This window comes from Physella acuta, unplaced genomic scaffold (assembly GCF_028476545.2).
Source record: "Physella acuta isolate Inbredline_101_S28 unplaced genomic scaffold, ASM2847654v3 ptg000561l, whole genome shotgun sequence".
In the NCBI taxonomy this organism is placed as follows: domain Eukaryota; kingdom Metazoa; phylum Mollusca; class Gastropoda; family Physidae; genus Physella; species Physella acuta.
In genome coordinates this window covers 152229-172848 of record NW_026732080.1, presented here as the reverse complement: position 1 = coordinate 172848, position 20620 = coordinate 152229, and the positions used below count along the sequence as shown (strand labels likewise).

Sequence of the window (20620 nt, the reverse complement as noted above, 5' to 3'; positions counted from 1 at the left end):
ATGGTCAAGTAAGTCTTGTAACAGTTCAGTAACTGCCCATGCTAAAAAATCTTAAAGACAGAAAAATTATTTAATCCCAAAATTGCTGAAGACAAGCTGTTCTAGGTCTAGCAACTAAAGTACAAGACCTTTCAATGTCACAGATAAAAATCACACTCCTGCTTTTGTTCAATTGATTTGAGAGGATTAAATGAGAATTTTGTTCAAAAATGTTACAATGAGAACAATATTGCAGCCAGCTCATTACCTCTGGAGGAACTAAAAATAACTGCCTAAAATATTTAGCAGCGCAAAAACTGTGTTCAGTTAATTTTCTTAAGTAGTCTGGTTTAGTATAGTTTTCACACCATTTTGCCAAATTCTTTATGAAAGCAATGTTCATGTCATGCTGTTTCAGATTATCCAGATTATCATAGCCATATTAATATTCACTGTTATTTATCTGCCACAATTCTCCTCTCTCAACATGTTTAACCCCGTTAGAAAACGAGTGCACATTTAACTGCAATTAAAACTGTTAAAATCATTCAGCACTCAACTATAAAGATTAAAATAAAAAAATGGAAAACTGCCAAATAATTTTTTAGCAAACAAAGGAATATTTATTTTTTTATTGCAGAACAATTTGATGGAGACTTGGAGACAAATTTCATAAAACACTGACAGTACACTACAAAGAACAGCTCACTACAGAGAAATGATTACAGACATAACTGGATGTATTTTATAACAATGGTCAATTGTACTTTAATGTAAAATACAATATACTTAGACATGGAATGAATGACAATTAAGGCAGTGTTAAGCTTTACAAAAACCTGCAGAGAATAAATAAACATCACACATTAAGAAATAGAATTTAAACATGCATTCAGCTATGTGTAAAATAATCACATCTAATTCCTTCTAAAGGGAGATAACTTATTGTTTTAGTGTGCAAAATATGTTTTTTGGAACAAAGTTCAGTCACATCACTGAAACATTTCCGACATGTTCACAAAGTGAGTTATTTATAGGAACAAAATACCTTTAAATGGACACTCTAGGACACACGTGCTTAAGTAAAACAAAAACTGTATAGAAGAAACAAATAATGGAGAGATTTAAAGGACTGAACAAAGAATAAACATAGCGCAACACATGAAATCCTACGAAGATTAAAGTGCAAGGATGAGACAGCTAAAGCAGGTTGGCAGCTGACACAATCAAACAACAGCCAAGGTAAAAACAAAACCTGTCCTCACCTCACAAGTTGGATGCACACACAGGTCAGAGGGAATTAAATAACATGTGAAAGACATACAAATTGCAGGAGTCATTAAAATAGTTAATCCACATTTAACATTCACAGATTATTATTTTTATCTCAGCACAATAAATAATTTCCATGAATAAATCAAGTGCGCCACAGATTCTGTGCCCACTAGAGTAACAAACACTACCAACAGTAGTGTAGCTAATTCAAATTATTTTGTTTCAGGAAGCTTTTAATTGACTATTTACATACAAATAAGAAAAAAACTTGTACAACTTCTAGCTATAATAGATCTCCCAGGCTGGTCAGTAGTTTTAAAAAGTTTAGTCTACCCTGATGTAGATGATCCACAGGCATCAAAATGGACTTAGTTTTTATAACACTAACACTTTCTTAATATTATACAAGAAATTCTTTAAAAAATTACTTAATATTCAAATAATTCAAAACAAGGAATTACATTTTAAAAATTTGTTTTTAGTTAAAAGTCACAAATTTAAACAGACAATTTAAAAAGTGTAGAAACAATTAAAAATGTTTCCTAAAGGGAAATTCCGTCTAATAAAATAGCTTCAGGAGAAATTTCTTGAATGTAAATAATTTTTGTGGTAAAAATTGTTTAAAACAATTCAACAAACAGCACAAGTAAAAATTACAGATAAAAATTACTTTTTTTAAAAATAGTAATAGATATCATACTGTAAATACAATAACATTTTAAAATTCTTTTAAACTTAAAGTAATAAGGAATTTAAAACAATATGAACACAAACTTGCATTAAAATCAAGTGACATTAGTCAGGGATATCACTTAAAACCCATGCTGTTCATAGTCCAAGGTCTCTCCTTTTCCCGTTGGCGCTGCAAGGATTCAAATGCCTTCTTGGGAGGCACTAAGTTATCTGCCACGCCGTAGCGCTTCTTCTTCTTCATGTTAGCCATGTAGTTGTCATCATCCTCTGGCTCAGCCTCCATCGGCCGTCTCCGAGCATCAACGTAAGCTGCTGGATGATATGTGGGTCGCGGGGGCATCTCTGCGTTGACAGCAGCTTGCAAGCTTGCGGCTGCAGCAGTTCTGTTCTCCTCTAAGCTTCTGTTCTCCATGTCATGGAAGAAACGACAGTTCTTACCCAGATGACATTTGCCTTTCTTGAACTTCCAGCAGATGGGCTGGTGGGCCGGCTTTTTAGGAGCCGCCTGAGTCAGTTTGACATGTTTCTCTAAAATCTGATTCTTAGCCTGTTCAGCTTCTTCAAAGGGATTCATGAAAACTGATGTACCAATTCTAGAGGTTGATGCCTCTAAAATACTGGGCAGTTTCTCAGGTACCCAGACGAGAGGGTTGGGGAGTTTGGTGGAAGGTTCAGATTTGACAAAATTCTTGGAGTCAGCTTCGTCATCACTGTCAGTGTCCTGTGTTTCAAAAAAGTTGGTAGACTTGGGCCCATCTTCAGACTCTGGCTTAGACTTGGGCACATCTTCAGACTCTGGCTTAGACTTGGGCCCATCTTCAGACTCTGGCTTAGACTTGGGCACATCTTCAGACTCTGGCTTAGACTTGGGCACATCTTCAGACTCTGGCTTAGACTTGGGCACATCTTCAGACTCTGGCTTAGACTTGGGCACATCTTCAGACTCTGGCTTAGACTTGGGCACATCTCCAGACTCTGGCTTAGACTTGGGCACATCTTCAGACTCTGGCTCTTCCTTGATTCTGAAACAGGAAGAATAGACAATCAATTTTCATTCTTTTATATAATACTGCTAAGTGTTAATAAGTGTTATGAATGTTAGAGCACTTGATTATATCCCAAATATTCCAGTTGAGATAAGGGACGTAGGATTGTAAGACATCTCGTGGTTGAGCTAACTGTTACAAGTACCTGATTCTTGTTGAGGAAAATAAAGAGGGCATGTCATAGTACTTAGCACACAGTGAAAGGCTTCACATGCCAAAATCAGAGAAACAGAGGAAATCTACTGTTTTCTCCCAATCAACTTCTGGTTTGAAAGGGAATTTCACTATTTTTTTATTCTAAATAAATAATAGTGTTATTTTATGAATTATTTTGTAACATTTCTTTTAGATGACGCTAACTGTTGCAACATTTTATGAATTAAATCGTGCTATTGCTTTTAGATGGAGCTAATCTTGTATTATTAACATTTTGTTTGTGTAGTTCTGTGATTCAGTGCATAATTTTTTTAAAATCCCATAAAATAATATAATTTATAGCAATGAAAAAAAAAAAGAATAGAGGAGAATACTAGAAATAATTATTTTATTATGGTTTACTATAGGTGATCGTGACTAGGCAAAACAAGAAAGTTTTCAGCCTCCTCACGACTACCCCCAAAAATGTATTTAGTAAAGAAAATATATATATTTTATAAACATATGTTCTTAGGCTTATCCCATTCAATTTCAATTCATTTTTTCTGAAAAAAACTAAAGATTGTTTTATAAAGACCCTATGTCAGGACGAGGCTTTGCTTATCCCAGTAACATAAAAATGGCCGCCAAACGACGGGTTGCTTTCAATTTCTCATATCCCAATGTGTGTAGAATACTGTATCAAAATTTGATATGAATGTACTTGTGAATGAATATATTTACTACCAATTTTATGTTTATGTATAAAACATTCAAATAAAAGCGCACTTACTATTCAAAACGAGAGTAATGGAGGTGTTCACAACGAAGCACGTAGTCTGGACAGGCAGAGTTACTCTAGATTCTAGACCTTTCTAGCCAAGATCTAGATAATAGATACTAGATAGTCTAGATCTATATGTCTATTTAACTCTTTAAGACCATAATGACACTCCCAGCAGGTCGGCCTGCCATACCGTAACGATGCTCTCAGCGTCCGATAACATTTTCTCTATTTAATTCATTGTTTTTTCAGGATTCAAGTTTTTAATCGTCAATCTAGGTCATGATAAAGCTAGAGCGGCCTTTTTTTGTTGTATTTATTTCTTGCAGTTTTCTTGTTAGGTCGATTTTTATTTTCTAACATTTTTTTGTAAAACAACTTGCAAAACAGCATTTTTTTAACACTGCGGAATGCCATTCAGCGGCCGCGTCTAAACATTTACGTCGCCGCATTATAAAATTAACCAAAATTAGAGTATTTATACTAAGACTAATCCGATCCATGATTTTTGTAGAAAAATGGACGTACTTTCATTTTCTATCAATAAGAACCCATGAAAAGTAATTCTTATCATTAATTTTCCCAAAAGATGCGTATTTTTGGCCCGAAAAAAAAATCAACCCTTTATTTTTTCTTCTTTAAAACTAAGTAATTATCTTTCTTCAAAAAATAAATAATTACTTGAATTCAGTGTGCAGGGTATTCATACAATTAATTTTTATCAATAATGTGTGGGGTTTAAATTAACGGGTAAAAAGATATGGATTCTGGTAGGCCTACGTGAAATTAATTATGGGCATTAAGAGTTAATAAAAGTCTTTCAATGCAGCTACCGCACATCTACAACCTGAAACTTTAGTTTTACTTAAAATTTACTAGTTTAGGCTACTTTATTTATTTAAAATTTAATACTAATAATACTAGTACTAGATCTTCTAGATCTAGATTACTCGGACTAGTTAGCCAAACACACTACTACTAGATCTATTACTACACAGTTGAGTAGTAGATCTAGTAGTAGTGTAGTAAAGTGTAAAAATAGACTAGTCTGAAGGTAGATCTAGATTATTCTCGATCTAGACTAGCTAAACTAGTCTAGCTACTAAGATAGTAGTACAGTAAGTACCAGGGTAAAACTCCATTTTAGTGTATTTTATTCCCTGCTTCATGTATAATAAAAATACAAAATATGCTCAACCGGAGGTGTACGTGAAGCGGCGAATAAAATACGCTAGTAAAATGGAGTTCACCTGTTAAAGTGTTACAAACAATACCATCTACTACTGATCTACAGCTAGATCTAGTACTATCTACTAGATATGTCTCTCACTAGCTTGAGTGTTAACTAAGAAGTTTAAAATGTAAATGAATTATGTATAACCTGATATCTGATTCCTTGTCTTTGTTTTCACTACTTTCATTTTCACTTTCACTATCCGAGTAGTCAGCTACCAAGGACGCCATTTTGTCACACAATAAATCGGATACTAAGACCGCAGTTAATTTTCTAGTTGTCGAGATTCAAAATAATCTATTTTTAGGTCAACGCATGATTCCGGTCGCACAGTACGAAGTTACACGCAGACAACTTTCTACTTTCATTCTCCATTGACCTGCCCAGTGAGTTTGATTTGTAAAGTTAACCGAGACTTTGACTGTAAGCAATTTCTTTTGGTTACTAGACTAGTAGATCTACTTCAAAGATTACACGAATAGTGTTCATAAATTTTCCTATTTATTTTGGCCGCCCTTAATGCAGTTTAATATTAAATTATTTAATATTTATTATTGTAGGCCTACTAATGTCAATGATTGTAAATGTAGGCCTACTACATTAATTTAAATGTAACATTTAATGTAGGCCTAATGAAATTAATATTTTGCCCTGGAGTAGCTGGAGAGATGCCTGAAAGAATGAAAGAAGCACTGTCTATTATCCTTAACTACTAGATCTAGGCCCTAATGATTCAAGTCAAATTATTGAGTCGAGTTGTATTTCATTAGATGTTGATACTGATACATAATATATTATAGATATAGAGTAACTGTCTTGTTACTATAGTCATATAGTCTCAGAAGAAAAGCTGACACAATATTTTAAGAAGATTTTATCAATGCATACCCAATCATGTATCTTTTACACTTGACCTTTGTGTAAAACTGAGCTATTTAAATGTAAACAAAGCAGGCACTATATATTTCGTGGATCATAGTAATTGGGCGGGCATGTTTGTCCATGCTATTGCCCAGATGCCCAGATGTGCTGTATCAAAGCCTTGATTGTACATTAATCATCGTCCATCATTGTGACTAGTGAGGTAGAACACACCTCAGAAACTGAGGTAGAACACACCTCAGAAACTGAGGTAGAACACACCAGAGCAACTGCGCAGATGTCAATGGCATTGTGGGGTGCTCATATATTACCTTATGGGCATTGGGTATGGATCCTGGTTTGGCTTAATCATCATATGGCAAGTTCCAGAGTGTCCCTGTTGTAAGGTGCTTTTTAACCCCTTTACCGTGTGTCACGAGTTAACTCAGCATATGAAATCTGGGCTTAACCGTGCATCGCGACTTAACTCGGCAAATTTTTCTGTGTGCTGTGCGTCTCTAGTTAACTTTTGTTGATGGAAAAAAATTGGAAATCAACAACTTACAATCACTAACAATTTTATTTTGTCAGGGCAACATAACAACTGAAATTATGAAAGAAAAAAAATTACACATTTTCCATAAGAAAATTATTTTTTTGATTACACAGTAAAGGGGTTGAATGAATGTAGGCGCAATAGGTCTCACAGGGATCTCAGGGTGCCAAATTTCACCCTGTCCCTGTATAGGTGCTCTAGGACATGCCTGGTTTGATTTAGTGAAGAATTATTGTAGCCCATTGTATTTTTAATATATTACACTCTTTAAAACAAACGTAAGTGTCATAGTGGTGCCGGGGCGCTAAATCGCACCCTGTCATGTTGCTGCCCCTCCGAAATTTATTTTTGCAGAGACCTTCCCAGGAGTATTCTCATTAACTTCCCAAAGTTTCATGGTGATTGGATAGAAGGTGTAGTAATGCATAAAGCGCACACACACACACACTCAATACAAACACACACTCAGTTACTTTAATTTATATATAGATTGATCTCCAAAATTTATTTGTCAAACTTGACTTAGGTATGGCTTTATTAATAAATTTATAACAAACTAGACCATAACCAATCCTCTTCTATGAACCGATGGCACATAAAGCATTATAAACCTCTCCCCAATAGCCCCTGATGCAACCACCTGCGAATCCACTCCCAGGTGGTCAGTTATTTGTTGTAGACCTTGACAAATTTGTTAGAGTCAACATTCAACCAGAGCTGTACACTAGCTTAGATTCTTTCACTATAGCCATATTTAACCCCAAGCCTAACCCTTATGGTCCATTGGAAGTGCTGTGAATGCCTGCCATGATAACTCATATCAGCTACATGATAATTTCAAGTGGTAATAATTCTCATTTTCTAGATGAAATTTACAAGTCCTAGTAGGAAGAACATAATAATTTTGTGTAACATTCATGTAGTAGGAACAACATATTAATTTTGTGTAACATTCATGTTGTCGGAAGAACATAATAACTGAGTATAACATGTAATGGATGAACTGACTTTTCTGTGTTTAAGTTAGTATTGGTTAAATGGTTTTTGTGTCTTAATAAGCTTGGCTTGCATTAATGATGTAATAATTGTAGTTGAAAGAAATTAAACAATTCATGTTTACTACAGTATACAGGAGGCCGTCTTCCTCATTTCTTTATAAGTATGGATTTCTTTAGTTAATTATCTTAATTGCAGTCTATAATTATTATTTTACTTTAATTACTGGTTTTCATGGTGAATAATGTTTTTTTAATTTTGTGACTGTTCTTCTTCTCCAGGAGGCTGAAAAGTTTGTGTGATGTCGGGTAAAGTCAAATCCCGGGCCTCTGTGAATGCAGCTGACTCGAATACGCTGTCCTTGAACGAGAAAATTTTAAAGGAATGTCACTCTCTATACATCGACCCAGAAAATGGTAAATTATTTAGTTTTAGATTGACATTAGTGTTAATGTTTCTTGCACTATTGTTGGGGAGATTAGACAGGCTTAGAAGATGTTAGCACATTGATAGGTTAAAGGGTTGACATCTCATGTGTAGTTCTGGCATAATGTTGGGATAGACATTTAATTCTTGAAAAAATTTGTTAGGGAGGCTAGAATTAAAATGTATACAATTTTCATAGTCTGATATTGGCATAGTGATGCGGATTAAGAAATATTTGTTAATTGTTATTTACAGTGTAAAATTGATTAATATTTCATAGTATTTTTTATCCACTTGCTCAGTGATTAGTTTTGAAAGATATATGTTGGACTCGTGATTTGAATTGAATGACAGATAATTAATTGTTGCTTAAGTAGAACTTGTTTTCCTTTTATACAACTTACAAGTCCCACTAAAGTAACTATATTCCAGCCTTCCTACAGTAAGTAACTGCCCCCAAAATGAAGCACCAACTACAAACCATGTAACTACAGCTATTTAACAAATGTTACAAAAGTTTAAGAAGAAACATCCATTACAAAATTCATATACAAGTCCAAGGTTACATTTTATATCCACTGGACTCTAAATAAAATCCTGCTGTTGTCTTTAGAATAGCCGTCATTTTTTAAACTAAATAGTGACCAGAATGTACAGATTTTTTGACATGTCTGAGCACATGGAAACTTTGTCCTGTTGACTGAGGTTTGACCTTGCTGTCCCCAGGGCTAGTGAAAATTGCTGAGGGCTTGGGTCTGAGTTTGCTGGCACCAAGGAAAAAGATTACAGTGCTTCTAATTGGCAACCACTCCGCAGGCAAAAGTTCTTTCATCAACTGGTGAGTACACTAGACTAGATAGCTCTCTCTCTCTCTCAACTTCTGTCTTACAGTTATAACATCTGTACACAGTGGTCAGTGGTGTACACAGTGGTCAGTGGTGTACACAGTGGTCAGTGGTGTACGCAGAACTTTATCATGTGGGGAGGGGGGAGGTTTCTAAACACCCACCTGTCTACATATCTGACTCTGGGGTTATAAAAGGTGTAATAGCTGTTATATAATATTGCTTCATCTTTCTTGCGCTGTAATAATCTAGAGCCCCACCCCCAAGACAGCTGTAATAATCTAGAGCCCCACCCCCAAGACAGCTGTAATAATCTAGAGCCCCACCCCCAACAAGACAGCTGTAATATTCTAGAGCCCCACCCCCAACAAGACAGCTGTAATATTCTAGAGCCCCACCCCCAACAAGACAGCTGTAATATTCTAGAGCCCCACCCCCAACAAGACAGCTGTAATATTCTAGAGCCCCACCCCCAACAAGACAGCTGTAATATTCTAGAGCCCCACCCCCAACAAGACAGCTGTAATATTCTAGAGCCCCACCCCCAACAAGACAGCTGTAATATTCTAGAGCCCCACCCCCAACAAGACAGCTGTAATATTCTAGAGCCCCACCCCCAACAAGACAGCTGTAATATTCTAGAGCCCCACCCCCAACAAGACAGCTGTAATATTCTAGAGCCCCACCCCAACAAGACAGCTGTAATATTCTAGAGCCCCACCCCCAACAAGACAGCTGTAATATTCTAGAGCCCCACCCCCAACAAGACAGCTGTAATATTCTAGAGCCCCACCCCCAACAAGACAGCTGTAATATTCTAGAGCCCCACCCCCAACAAGACAGCTGTAATATTCTAGAGCCCCACCCCCAACAAGACAGCTGTAATATTCTAGAGCCCCACCCCCAACAAGACAGCTGTAATATTCTAGAGCCCCACCCCCAACAAGACAGCTGTAATAATCTAGAGCCCCACCCCCAACAAGACAGCTGTAATATTCTAGAGCCCCACCCCCAACAAGACAGCTGTAATAATCTAGAGCCCCACCCCCAACAAGACAGCTGTAATAATCTAGAGCCCCACCCCCAACAAGACAGCTGTAATAATCTAGAGCCCCACCCCCAACAAGACAGCTGTAATATTCTAGAGCCCCACCCCCAACAAGACAGCTGTAATAATCTAGAGCCCCACCCCCAACAAGACAGCTGTAATAATCTAGAGCCCCACCCCCAACAAGACAGCTGTAATATTCTAGAGCCCCACCCCCAAGACAGCTGTAATATTCTAGAGCCCCACCCCCAACAAGACAGCTGTAATATTCTAGAGCCCCACCCCCAACAAGACAGCTGTAATATTCTAGAGCCCCACCCCCAACAAGACAGCTGTAATAATCTAGAGCCCCACCCCCAACAATACCTAAATACCCACACAACAAACCAGAGCACCATCCAGTACTTTCTTGCCTATTGTGTTCATCAAATTAGTAGTGCCTTTATATTGCTTTATAACTTTAAAGTCTTATACACAAACTAAGTTAGTATTATTAAATGTTTATTAGTCCCCCTCTCCTGTACTACAAGCATAAGTCTAACAGTCAAGATCAATTTCCATTGCATTATTTGATACTAGACTTTATTTAAGTCATTAGAAAAGAGGTAACAATATCTGTCTATATTGATGTGGTTGTGGTGGATTTTTACTTTAGTTAGTTTTGTTTTTGTTCTTATAAACCTCTGGTATAACAATGTTGTAACATTTCGTTCTTTTAAATCCCTTGTATATCAATGTTGTAACATCAGGAGTTGGCATAGTATTATCAAATGATAGGAGAATTTAAATAAAACTCCTGCCAGTTTCAACCAGTAGTTTTTTAAAAATTTAAACGACTGTATGAATAGGACGGCACAGGGTCAGTAATGTATTAGAGCAAAGAGTTTTTGCTGCCTGGCTACTGCTGGTGTTAGCTTTGTCTGATATGGCCCGTAGTTACAGGACAGACAGGACGCCATCATTGTGTACCTAACTACCTTGGTTACTTCTAAGGGAAGTCACTCCTATTTGCTCTTGCAATTTTCGCAGTTGTTTCCCTTAGAGTAATTTTCATAGAAATTCGTCAATAAAATTTAAACACACACCCACAAAAATACATTTCGTCTAGGCGATCACGTGATATCACAGTTAATCAATTAAACATTCCTGTTTTAAAGTCATCTTTACTCAACTAAAACTTTATTTTATTTCTGGAAAAGTTGTTTTGTATCGAGTATGTCCTGTTTGCCGTTGGAGCGACTGGAGTCAACGTGGACTTGAAATAATCGAATACATTATCTCTGCAGTAGTATTGCACTGGCGTTCTATAATCGAAAACATTGTCTCAACTATATTATTGTAGACTAAAAGGTTTGCGATACTGAAATACTTTGTGTTTACCGATTTACCAATATGGCTGCTTTCGATTATGCTAATCGAATACATTGTTTTCATAGTAATGTTGAATGCTTGTTATAATCGATTACTTTGTGTGTACAGATTTGACATATGTAGGCTTGTGAATATTTGCCTAGGTGTTTGTTTGCACAGGATGTATTCACGTGTGTGTCTGTGTTGGAAGGAATTAATGGCATTTATTGTAAGAAACATTGGAGAGATATATGAATGGTCACACGGTATATCAAGGGCACATTGACAGACTTAGTTGGGATATGGTAATGGTCATTGACAGACCTAGTTGGGATATGGTAATTGAAAGGTCACCCAGGGATAGATATTTGAACGGTCAGCCAGGGATAGATATTTGAAAGGTCACCCAGGGATAGATATTTGAAAGGTCACCCAGGGATAGATATTTGAAAGGTCACCCAGGGATAGATATTTGAAAGGTCACCCAGGGATAGATATTTGAAAGGTCACCCAGGGATAGATATTTGAAAGGTCAGCCAGGGATAGATATTTGAAAGGTCACCCAGGGATAGATATTTGAAAGGTCAGCCAGGGATAGATATTAGAAAGGTCAGCCAGGGATAGATATTTGAAAGGTCACCCAGGATAGACGGATTGTCCCCGCTGTAATGCGGCTAATGTTGAGGACGCCGCGAGACATTCCAGAGTTCCACAGGCCGGCGTGCAGCACACGCGTGCAGCATACAGCAGACGGGAAGTCAGACAGACCTTCTAACCTGACTGAGTGAGCGGGGGATGGCGAAACGTTGGCTCACCAGAAATATGGTGTACATTTCTAGGGGAAACAAAAATGGTGTGGGGGAAACAAAAATGGTGTAGGGGAACAACCGGCACCAGTAGAACCATCTTAAACACCAGCTCCAGACTGACAAGTCATCTCCAGACTGATAAGTCAGGTCCAGACTGACAAGTCAGGTCCAGACTGACAAGTTAGGTCCAGACTGATAAGATATGGGATGGTAGGACGGACAGACATGGGATGGTAGGACAGAGAGACATAGGATGGTAGAACAGACAGACATAGGATGGTAGAACAGACAGACATAGGATGGTAGGACAGACAGACATAGGATGGTAGGACAGACAGACATGGGATGGTAGGACGGACAGACATGGGATGGTAGGACAGACAGACATAGGATGGTAGAACAGACAGACATAGGATGGTAGAACAGACAGACATAGGATGGTAGAACAGACAGACATAGGATGGTAGGACAGACAGACATGGGATGGTAGGGCAGACAGACATAGGATGGTAGAACAGACATAGGATGGTAGAACAGACAGACATAGGATGGTAGAACAGACAGACATAGGATGGTAGAACAGACATAGGATGGTAGAACAGACAGACATAAGATGGTAGAACAGACATTGGATGGTAGAACAGACATTGTATGGTAGAACAGACAGACATAGGATGGTAGAACAGACATAGGGTGGTAGAACAGACAGACATAGGATGGTAGAACAGACATAGGATGGTAGAACAGACAGACATAGGATGGTAGAACAGACAGACATAGGATGGTAGAACAGACAGACATAAGATGGTAGAACAGACATTGGATGGTAGAACAGACAGACATAGGATGGTAGAACAGACATAGGGTGGTAGAACAGACAGACATAGGATGGTAGAACAGACATAGGATGGTAGGACAGACAGACATGGGATGGTAGGACAGACAGACATAGGATGGTAGGACAGACAGACATGGGATGGTAGGACAGACAGACATGGGATGGTAGGGCAGACAGACATAGGATGGTAGAACAGACATACATAGGATGGTAGAACAGACATTGGATGGTAGAACAGACAGACATAGGATGGTATGACAGACAGACATAGGATGGTAGGACAGACAGACATAGGATGGTAGAACAGACAGACATATGATGGTAGAACAGACAGACATAGGATGGTAGAAAAGACAGACATAGGATGGTAGGACAGACAGACATAGGATGGTAGAAAAGACAGACATAGGATGGTAGAACAGACAGACATAGGATGGTAGAACAGACAGACATAGGATGGTAGAACAGACATAGGATGGTAGAACAGACATAAGATGGTAGAACAGACATCGGATGGTAGAACAGACATTGTATGGTAGAACAGACAGACATAGTATGGTAGAACAGACATAGGGTGGTAGAACAGACAGACATAGGATGGTAGAACAGACATTGGATGGTAGAACAGACATAGGATGGTAGGACAGACAGACATGGGATGGTAGGACAGACATGGGATGGTAGGACAGACAGACATGGGATGGTAGGACAGACAGACATGGGATGGTAGGACAGACAGACATGGAGACATGGGATGGTAGGACAGACAGACATGGGATGGTAGGACAGACAGACATGGGATGGTATGACAGACAGACATGGGATGGTAGGACAGACATGGGATGGTAGAACAGACAGACATAGGATGGTAGGACAGACAGGCCTGGGATGGTAGGACAGACAGACATGGGATGGTAGAACAGACAGACATAGGATGGTAGAACAGACAGACATGGGATGGTAGGACAGACAGGCATGGGATGGTAGAAAAGACCGACATAGGCTGGTAGAACAGACAGGCATGGGATGGTAGGACAGACATGGGATGGGATGGTAGAACTAGCAGACAGTCTAGCCGGCAGATACTCAATCAACCGTCTAGACAGTCAGCCCTGCTATTATTGGTAATCTGACCAGATTTTCCCATCCCCACCACAGTCTGGGCACCCCCTCCCCCCTATTCCTCGAGCCCCAAATCGTCTTGGCGATTTGATGCCATCGATCTTGGGGAGCTACGACTTGACAATAAGCCTTCACCTCCTGAAAGCACGACTTAAGCAGTCCGTCAGTCCAAACAAACAGGCCGCCCATGTCAGACGGCAAATAGTGACGTCAGTCTCATTCCTCTCTACAACATATTTCACATACTTTCAAACATTCCTCTCTACAACACCAACATATTTCACATACTTTCAAACATTCCTCTCTAAAACAACACCAACATATTTCACATACTTTCAAACATTCCTCTCTAACATTTCAAACATTCCTCTCTACAACACCAACATATTTCACATACTTTCAATCATTTCTCTCTACAACACCAACATATTTCACATACTTTCAATCATTTCTCTCTACAACACCAACATATTTCACATACTTTCAATCATTTCTCTCTACAACACCAACATATTTCACATACTTTCAAACATTCCTCTCTACAACACCAACATATTTCACATACTTTCAAACATTCCTCTCTACAACACCAACATATTTCACATACTTTCAAACATTCCTCTCTACAACACCAACATATTTCACATACTTTCAAACATTCCTCTCTACAACACCAACATATTTCACATACTTTCAAACATTCCTCTCTACAACACCAACATATTTCACATACTTTCAAACATTCCTCTCTACAACACCAACATATTTCACATACTTTCAAACATTCCTCTCTACAACACCAACAACATATTTCACATACTTTCAAACATTCCTCTCTACAACAACATTTTTCACATACTTTCAAACATTTCTCTCTACAACACCAACAACATATTTCACATACTTTCAAACATTCCTCTCTACAACAACATATTTCACATACTTTCAAACATTCCTCTCTACAATAACAACATATTTCACATACTTTCAAACATTCCTCTCTACAACACCACCAACATATTTCACATACTTTCAAACAGAGGCATAGCTAGGTGATGGAGGATAGGTGGGACAGCCACCCCTGGAAATCTAGGGGGCGCCAAAGCGGTAGAAATAATGATTAAAAGTGTTATTTTATTTGCATAGCTTTATCGTTGTCAATTAACAATTTTCCGTTTACAAAAACTACATACATTAGAAATTGTAACCGATTCTGTCTGTAAATTAGGTTTAAATATCAATGACTGGGTATCTGTCGTTGAGTTACGTGTGCTAAAGATTTAAGCTATTGGGTGTGAGGAGGGGGGGGGGGGCAGTAGCATTTTAAATTAACCGATCTCTTTATAACAGCTCCCCACAGAAATGTTTTCGTACCACAATTACCTAGCACAGAAATGGATTAACATTTGCAACTCTAATCAGCTATAAAACTAACCATAACAGATTTCTCACACAAATTTGCTAGATTTTAGCGACACCCACTCACACACCCATCCCTCACACACCCACTCCCTCACACACCCAACCCCTCACACACCCTTCACACACCCACCCCCTCACACACTCACCCCTTCACACACACCCCCTCACAAACCCACTCACACACCCACTCACACACCCACCCCCTCACACACCCACCCCCTCACACACCCAACCCCTCACACACCCTTCACACACCCACCCACTCACACAAACGGAGTAAAAATAACTGGCAGTTTGTGTACCAAATATTTGGCTGGAATTTGAACAACGCTTGCCTTCACTTTGTTGCATGCTTTTTTTGTGGGGTTTATTCAAATTACTAATGGCGGTTCTTCTGCGTTCTTTTGGCTCAAGAAATGATCGAGAACATTTCACTATTTAATTTTTGGAAAATGTTAGACCTATGACACAAAATTAACAATATTTTAGCTAATATACGACATGAACTAAACTAGCCCCATCTACAACATAAACTAGCCCCATCTACAACATGAACTAGCCCCATCTACAACATGAACTAACCCCATCTACAACATGAACTAAACTAGCCCCATCTACAACATGAACTAGCCCCATCTACAACATGAACTAAACTAGCCCCATCTACAACATGAACTAGCCCCATCTACAACATGAACTAAACTAGCCCCATCTACAACATGAACTAGCCCCATCTACAACATGAACTAAACTAACCCCATCTACAACATGAACTAGCCCCATCTACAACATGAACTAGCCCCATCTACAACATGAACTAGCCCCATCTACAACATGAACTAGCCCCATCTACAACATGAACTAGCCCCATCTCCAACATGAACTAAACTAGCCCCATCTACAACATGAACTAGCCCCATCTACAACATGAACTAGCCCCATCTACAACATGAACTAACTCCATCTACAACATGAACTAGCTCCATCTACAACATGAACTAGCCCCATCTACAACATGAACTAGCCCCATCTACAACATGAACTAGCCCCATCTACAACATGAACTAGCCCCATCTACAACATGAACTAAACTAGCCCCATCTACAACATGAACTAGCCCCATCTACAACATGAACTAGCCCCATCTACAACATGAACTTGCCCCATCTACAACATGAACTAAACTAGCCCCATCTACAACATGAACTAGCCCCATCTACAACATGAACTAGCCCCATCTACAACATGAACTAGCCCCATCTACAACATGAACTAGCCCCATCTACAACATGAACTACACCAACGTATTTCTATTGCCCGGCTGGTGGCGCCACACTTCTGTTTTATCACCCCCCCCCCCACCCCTTACCATCTCCCATAATATTTGATGCCAACTTCTCCAGACTGCCAAAAGCATCTGAAATTTTTTTTCCCAGTCGCTATGGAGTTCCGTACATTTATTCACCCACAATGCAATGCGCCATTTTCCCAAACTGCCCTCCTCTACTCTCCCACTTCCCAGCGTAAACTGCCCTCCTCTACTCTCCCACTTCCCAGCGTAAACTGCCCTCCCCTACTCTCCCACTTCCCAGCGTAAACTGCCCTCCCCTACTCTCCCACTTCCCAGCGTAATATCTGTGCTGTGTCCATATCTAATGCCGGGTAACTCGCCTCTTCCCACCCCTCTCCCACAGAACCAGATCTATTCTCTTCTCCTCTGCTGAGGGGGGGGGGGGAGGGGGGGACGACGACCCAGTCTCGTCTGCTGTGTAAAAGCAGCTCATCATACCAGTATCGATACCATCTTTGTTTTTTAAGACAAGTAAACCCTATTCATACCAGTATCGATACCATCTTTGTTTTTTAAGACAAGTAAAACCTCATCATACCAGTATCGATATCATTTTTTAAGACGATGAAACCCTTCATCGAATTGTTGTCGAAATCATTTTAATTTTTAAAGACATGTAAACCCCTTATCATACCAGTATCGATACCATCTTTGTTTCTTTGAGACTATTTCAATTTCATCATATCGGATGACCTACACAACTATTCTATAGCAGGACGTGGGTCAGTGACCTACAGATCTATAGCAGGACATAGGTCAATGACCTACAGATCTATAGCAGGACATAGGTCAATGACCTACAGATCTATAGCAGGACATGGGTCAATGACCTACAGATTTATGACGTGGGTCAGTGACCTACAGATCTATAGCAGGACATGGGTCAATGACCTACAGATCTATAGCAGGACATAGGTCAATGACCTACAGATCTATAGCAGGACGTGGGTCAATGACCTACAGATCTATAGCAGGACATAGGTCAATGACCTACAGATCTATAGCAGGACATAGGTCAATGACCTACAGATCTATAGCAGGACGTGGGTCAATGACCTACAGATCTATAGCAGGACATGGGTCAATGACCTACATATCTATAGCAGGACATGGGTCAATGACCTACAGATCTACAGCAGGACTTCGGTCATTGACCTGCATATATGGATGTCCTTCTGTCTGGAATCTGACGTCCTCCTATCTGAAAGTCTTTTTGTCTTAATGCTACAGCTTTCATCACTCCCTAAAGTTTGAAAGTTTGATATTTCGAGCCCGCCTGTCGTTGCTAGAGACGAGCACATGAACGTCTTTTTGTCTTAATGCTATAGCTCCCATCACTCCCCTGATATTTCGAGCCCGCCTGTCTAGAGACGAGCACATGAAAGTCTTTAAAGCACGAGCAACAGGTTGTTCCATCTTGTGCTGTGTGTCGGGAACTCTGGCCGCTGACAATCGACCAAGTACTCACACTCTGCTTCTTACCCTCATTGGCTTTTACCCCCCCCCCCCGCCCATCTTGTACACACACACACACAACGCCACAATGATTAACTTTAAACTGCAACTCACACACCTCCTCTCGCACACACACACACACGCGCACACACAACCGTCACAATTATAAACCCTTAACTGTAACCCCACAAATATTGACCCTACCCGACAAAAGCCACTACCATTGCCCCCTCACCGCCTGATGTCCCCCCGTCCCCCCACCCCTCATGTGTTTAACGTTCTTACCCCCAAGCAACCCCCTCCCTCCGACACCCCCCTCCCGCCCGTGCGGCCATATGACACGAGTTTGTGTATTCCAATCGATCCCCACCCCAGTCGTGAGCCCAACAAGCTCTCGTAGATAACGTGTAGGCCTACACCATCTCCTCTCCTGGATGTCGTCTGGTTGACGGTGGGGCGGGGGATGGCGGGGTGGGGCATTATTCTCGAGCCATAAAAGGCTTGGGGCCGGGGGAAAAAAAGAATATCGACCAGCCCCTTTTTTTAGCTGAGTCGGCAAAATTTATATTCCGCTGATTCGGGAATTTTTTTTTTTCCTATTTGGCGCTGTCTGTCCACTCTGCTTAGTGTCAGACTGACCGACAGCGCTGGAAGTCTTAAGACCCGTGTTTGTTCTGCGAGGGCTGAACATTTTTTTGTTGCCCCCATTTTTCCCAATCCGATTGACTTTCTCCTCTGATGCTCCACACTGGAACCCCACACTGGAACCCCACACTGGAACCCCACACCGGAACCCCACACTGGAACCCCACACCGGAACCCCACACCGGAACCCCACACAATTCTCTTAAACTTAATTTTCTCCTCTTTCTCTGTCTCGCTCACTCTTTTTTCCCCTCCCTCCCTCACTCACCAGATGAGAACCACTCCCTCGGGTCTAAAACACCCCCACCCATCTGCTTCCACCGCACCCTCACAACGTTCGCCCCGCCCCGTCTGTCATGTCCGTCCTCCCTCCTCCCCCACCCCTCCCACCATGTCACCCCTGTGTCGTTGAACTGGCCCATGTATGCGTGTCATATGCCCGCGGTTCTGCCCGACCCTGGGGCAGCAGTGGTCGTGCTCTGCCGCCCATCTACCCCCCCCCCCCTCCCGTGTGAGTGAGTTGAGACTTGGAGTAAAATCGACCAACTCCCCCCCTCCCTTTTTTCAACACGCCACGCGACTACTACCCATCTTAAAACTAATTAACATTTGTTCACCCCTCCCCAGCCAGCCAACCCCCTCCCCCTAAGAAAACTACAAACCCAACACCATCATAGGAACGGCTGATGGTCCAACTGGAATTTGTCTGGCACGGTTAAACAAGAGGCCACACCAAGATGTGTGTACAGTTATAAACCTTCAAACACTCGTCAGGCTTGGTCCAGTATCACGTGATTTCCCAAACTTGTTATAGTCCAGTATCACGTGATTGTCCAAACTTGTTATAGTCCAGTATCACGTGATTGTCCAAACTTGTTATAGTCCAGTATCACGTGATTGTCCAAACTTGTTATAGTCCAGTATTACGTGATTGCCCAAACTTGTTATAGTCCAGTATCACGTGATTGTCCAAACTTGTTATAGTCCAGTATCACGTGACTACCCAAACTTGTTATAGTCCAGTATCACGTGATTACCCAAACTTGTTATAGTCCAGTATCACGTGATTGTCCAAACTTGTTATAGTCCACATATCACGTGATTGTCCAAACTTGTTATAGTCCAGTATCACGTGATTGTCCAAACTTGTTATAGTCCAGTATCACGTGATTGTCCAAACTTGTTATAGTCCAGTATCACGTGATTGTCCAAACTTGTTATAGTCCAGTATCACGTGATTGTCCAAACTTGTTATAGTCCAGTATTACGTGATTGCCCAAACTTGTTATAGTCCAGTATCACGTGATTGCCCAAACTTGTTATAGTCCAGTATCACGTGATTGTCCAAACTTGTTATAGTCCAGTATCACGTGATTGTCCAAACTTGTTATAGTCCAGTATCACGTGATTGTCCAAACTTGTTATAGTCCAGTATTACGTGATTGCCCAAACTTGTTATAGTCCAGTATCACGTGATTGTCCAAACTTGTTATAGTCCAGTATCACGTGATTGTCCAAACTTGTTATAGTCCAGTATTACGTGATTGCCCAAACTTGTTATAGTCTAGTATCACGTGATTGTCCAAACTTGTTATAGTCCAGTATCACGTGATTGCCCAAACTTGTTATAGTCCAGTATCACGTGACTACCCAAACTTGTTATAGTCCAGTATCACGTGATTGTCCAAACTTGTTATAGTCCAGTATCACGTGATTGTCCAAACTTGTTTTAGTCCAGTATCACGTGATT

The 20620-nt window shown here is 40.2% G+C and overlaps 2 protein-coding genes across 3 annotated transcripts in view; one reads left to right on the top strand and one right to left on the bottom strand.

Moving 5' to 3' along the window:
* Positions 1-592: 592 nt before the first annotated feature.
* Positions 593-5378, bottom strand: LOC131946456 (thioredoxin domain-containing protein 2-like). The gene is made up of 2 exons (XM_059307231.1): positions 5294-5378; positions 593-2969 (listed from the first exon to the last, which is right to left on the bottom strand). Exons 1-2 carry the CDS (start codon positions 5374-5376, stop codon positions 2063-2065), a joined length of 990 nt encoding a protein of 329 aa, XP_059163214.1. The 5' UTR covers positions 5377-5378; the 3' UTR covers positions 593-2062.
* Positions 5379-5458: 80 nt separating this feature from the next.
* Positions 5459-20620, top strand: part of LOC131946434 (uncharacterized) — a 133244-nt gene continuing 118082 nt past the window's right edge. The window contains exons 1-3 of one of the 2 annotated variants that reach the window (XM_059307196.1): positions 5459-5532; positions 7841-7975; positions 8712-8823. In XM_059307196.1, the coding sequence (XP_059163179.1) occupies positions 7861-7975; positions 8712-8823 (227 nt within the window). In that variant the 5' untranslated portion in view covers positions 5459-5532; positions 7841-7860. Of the gene's footprint in view, positions 5570-7840; positions 7976-8711; positions 8824-20620 lie in introns of both variants that reach the window. The other variant, XM_059307195.1, reaches the window with a different exon arrangement.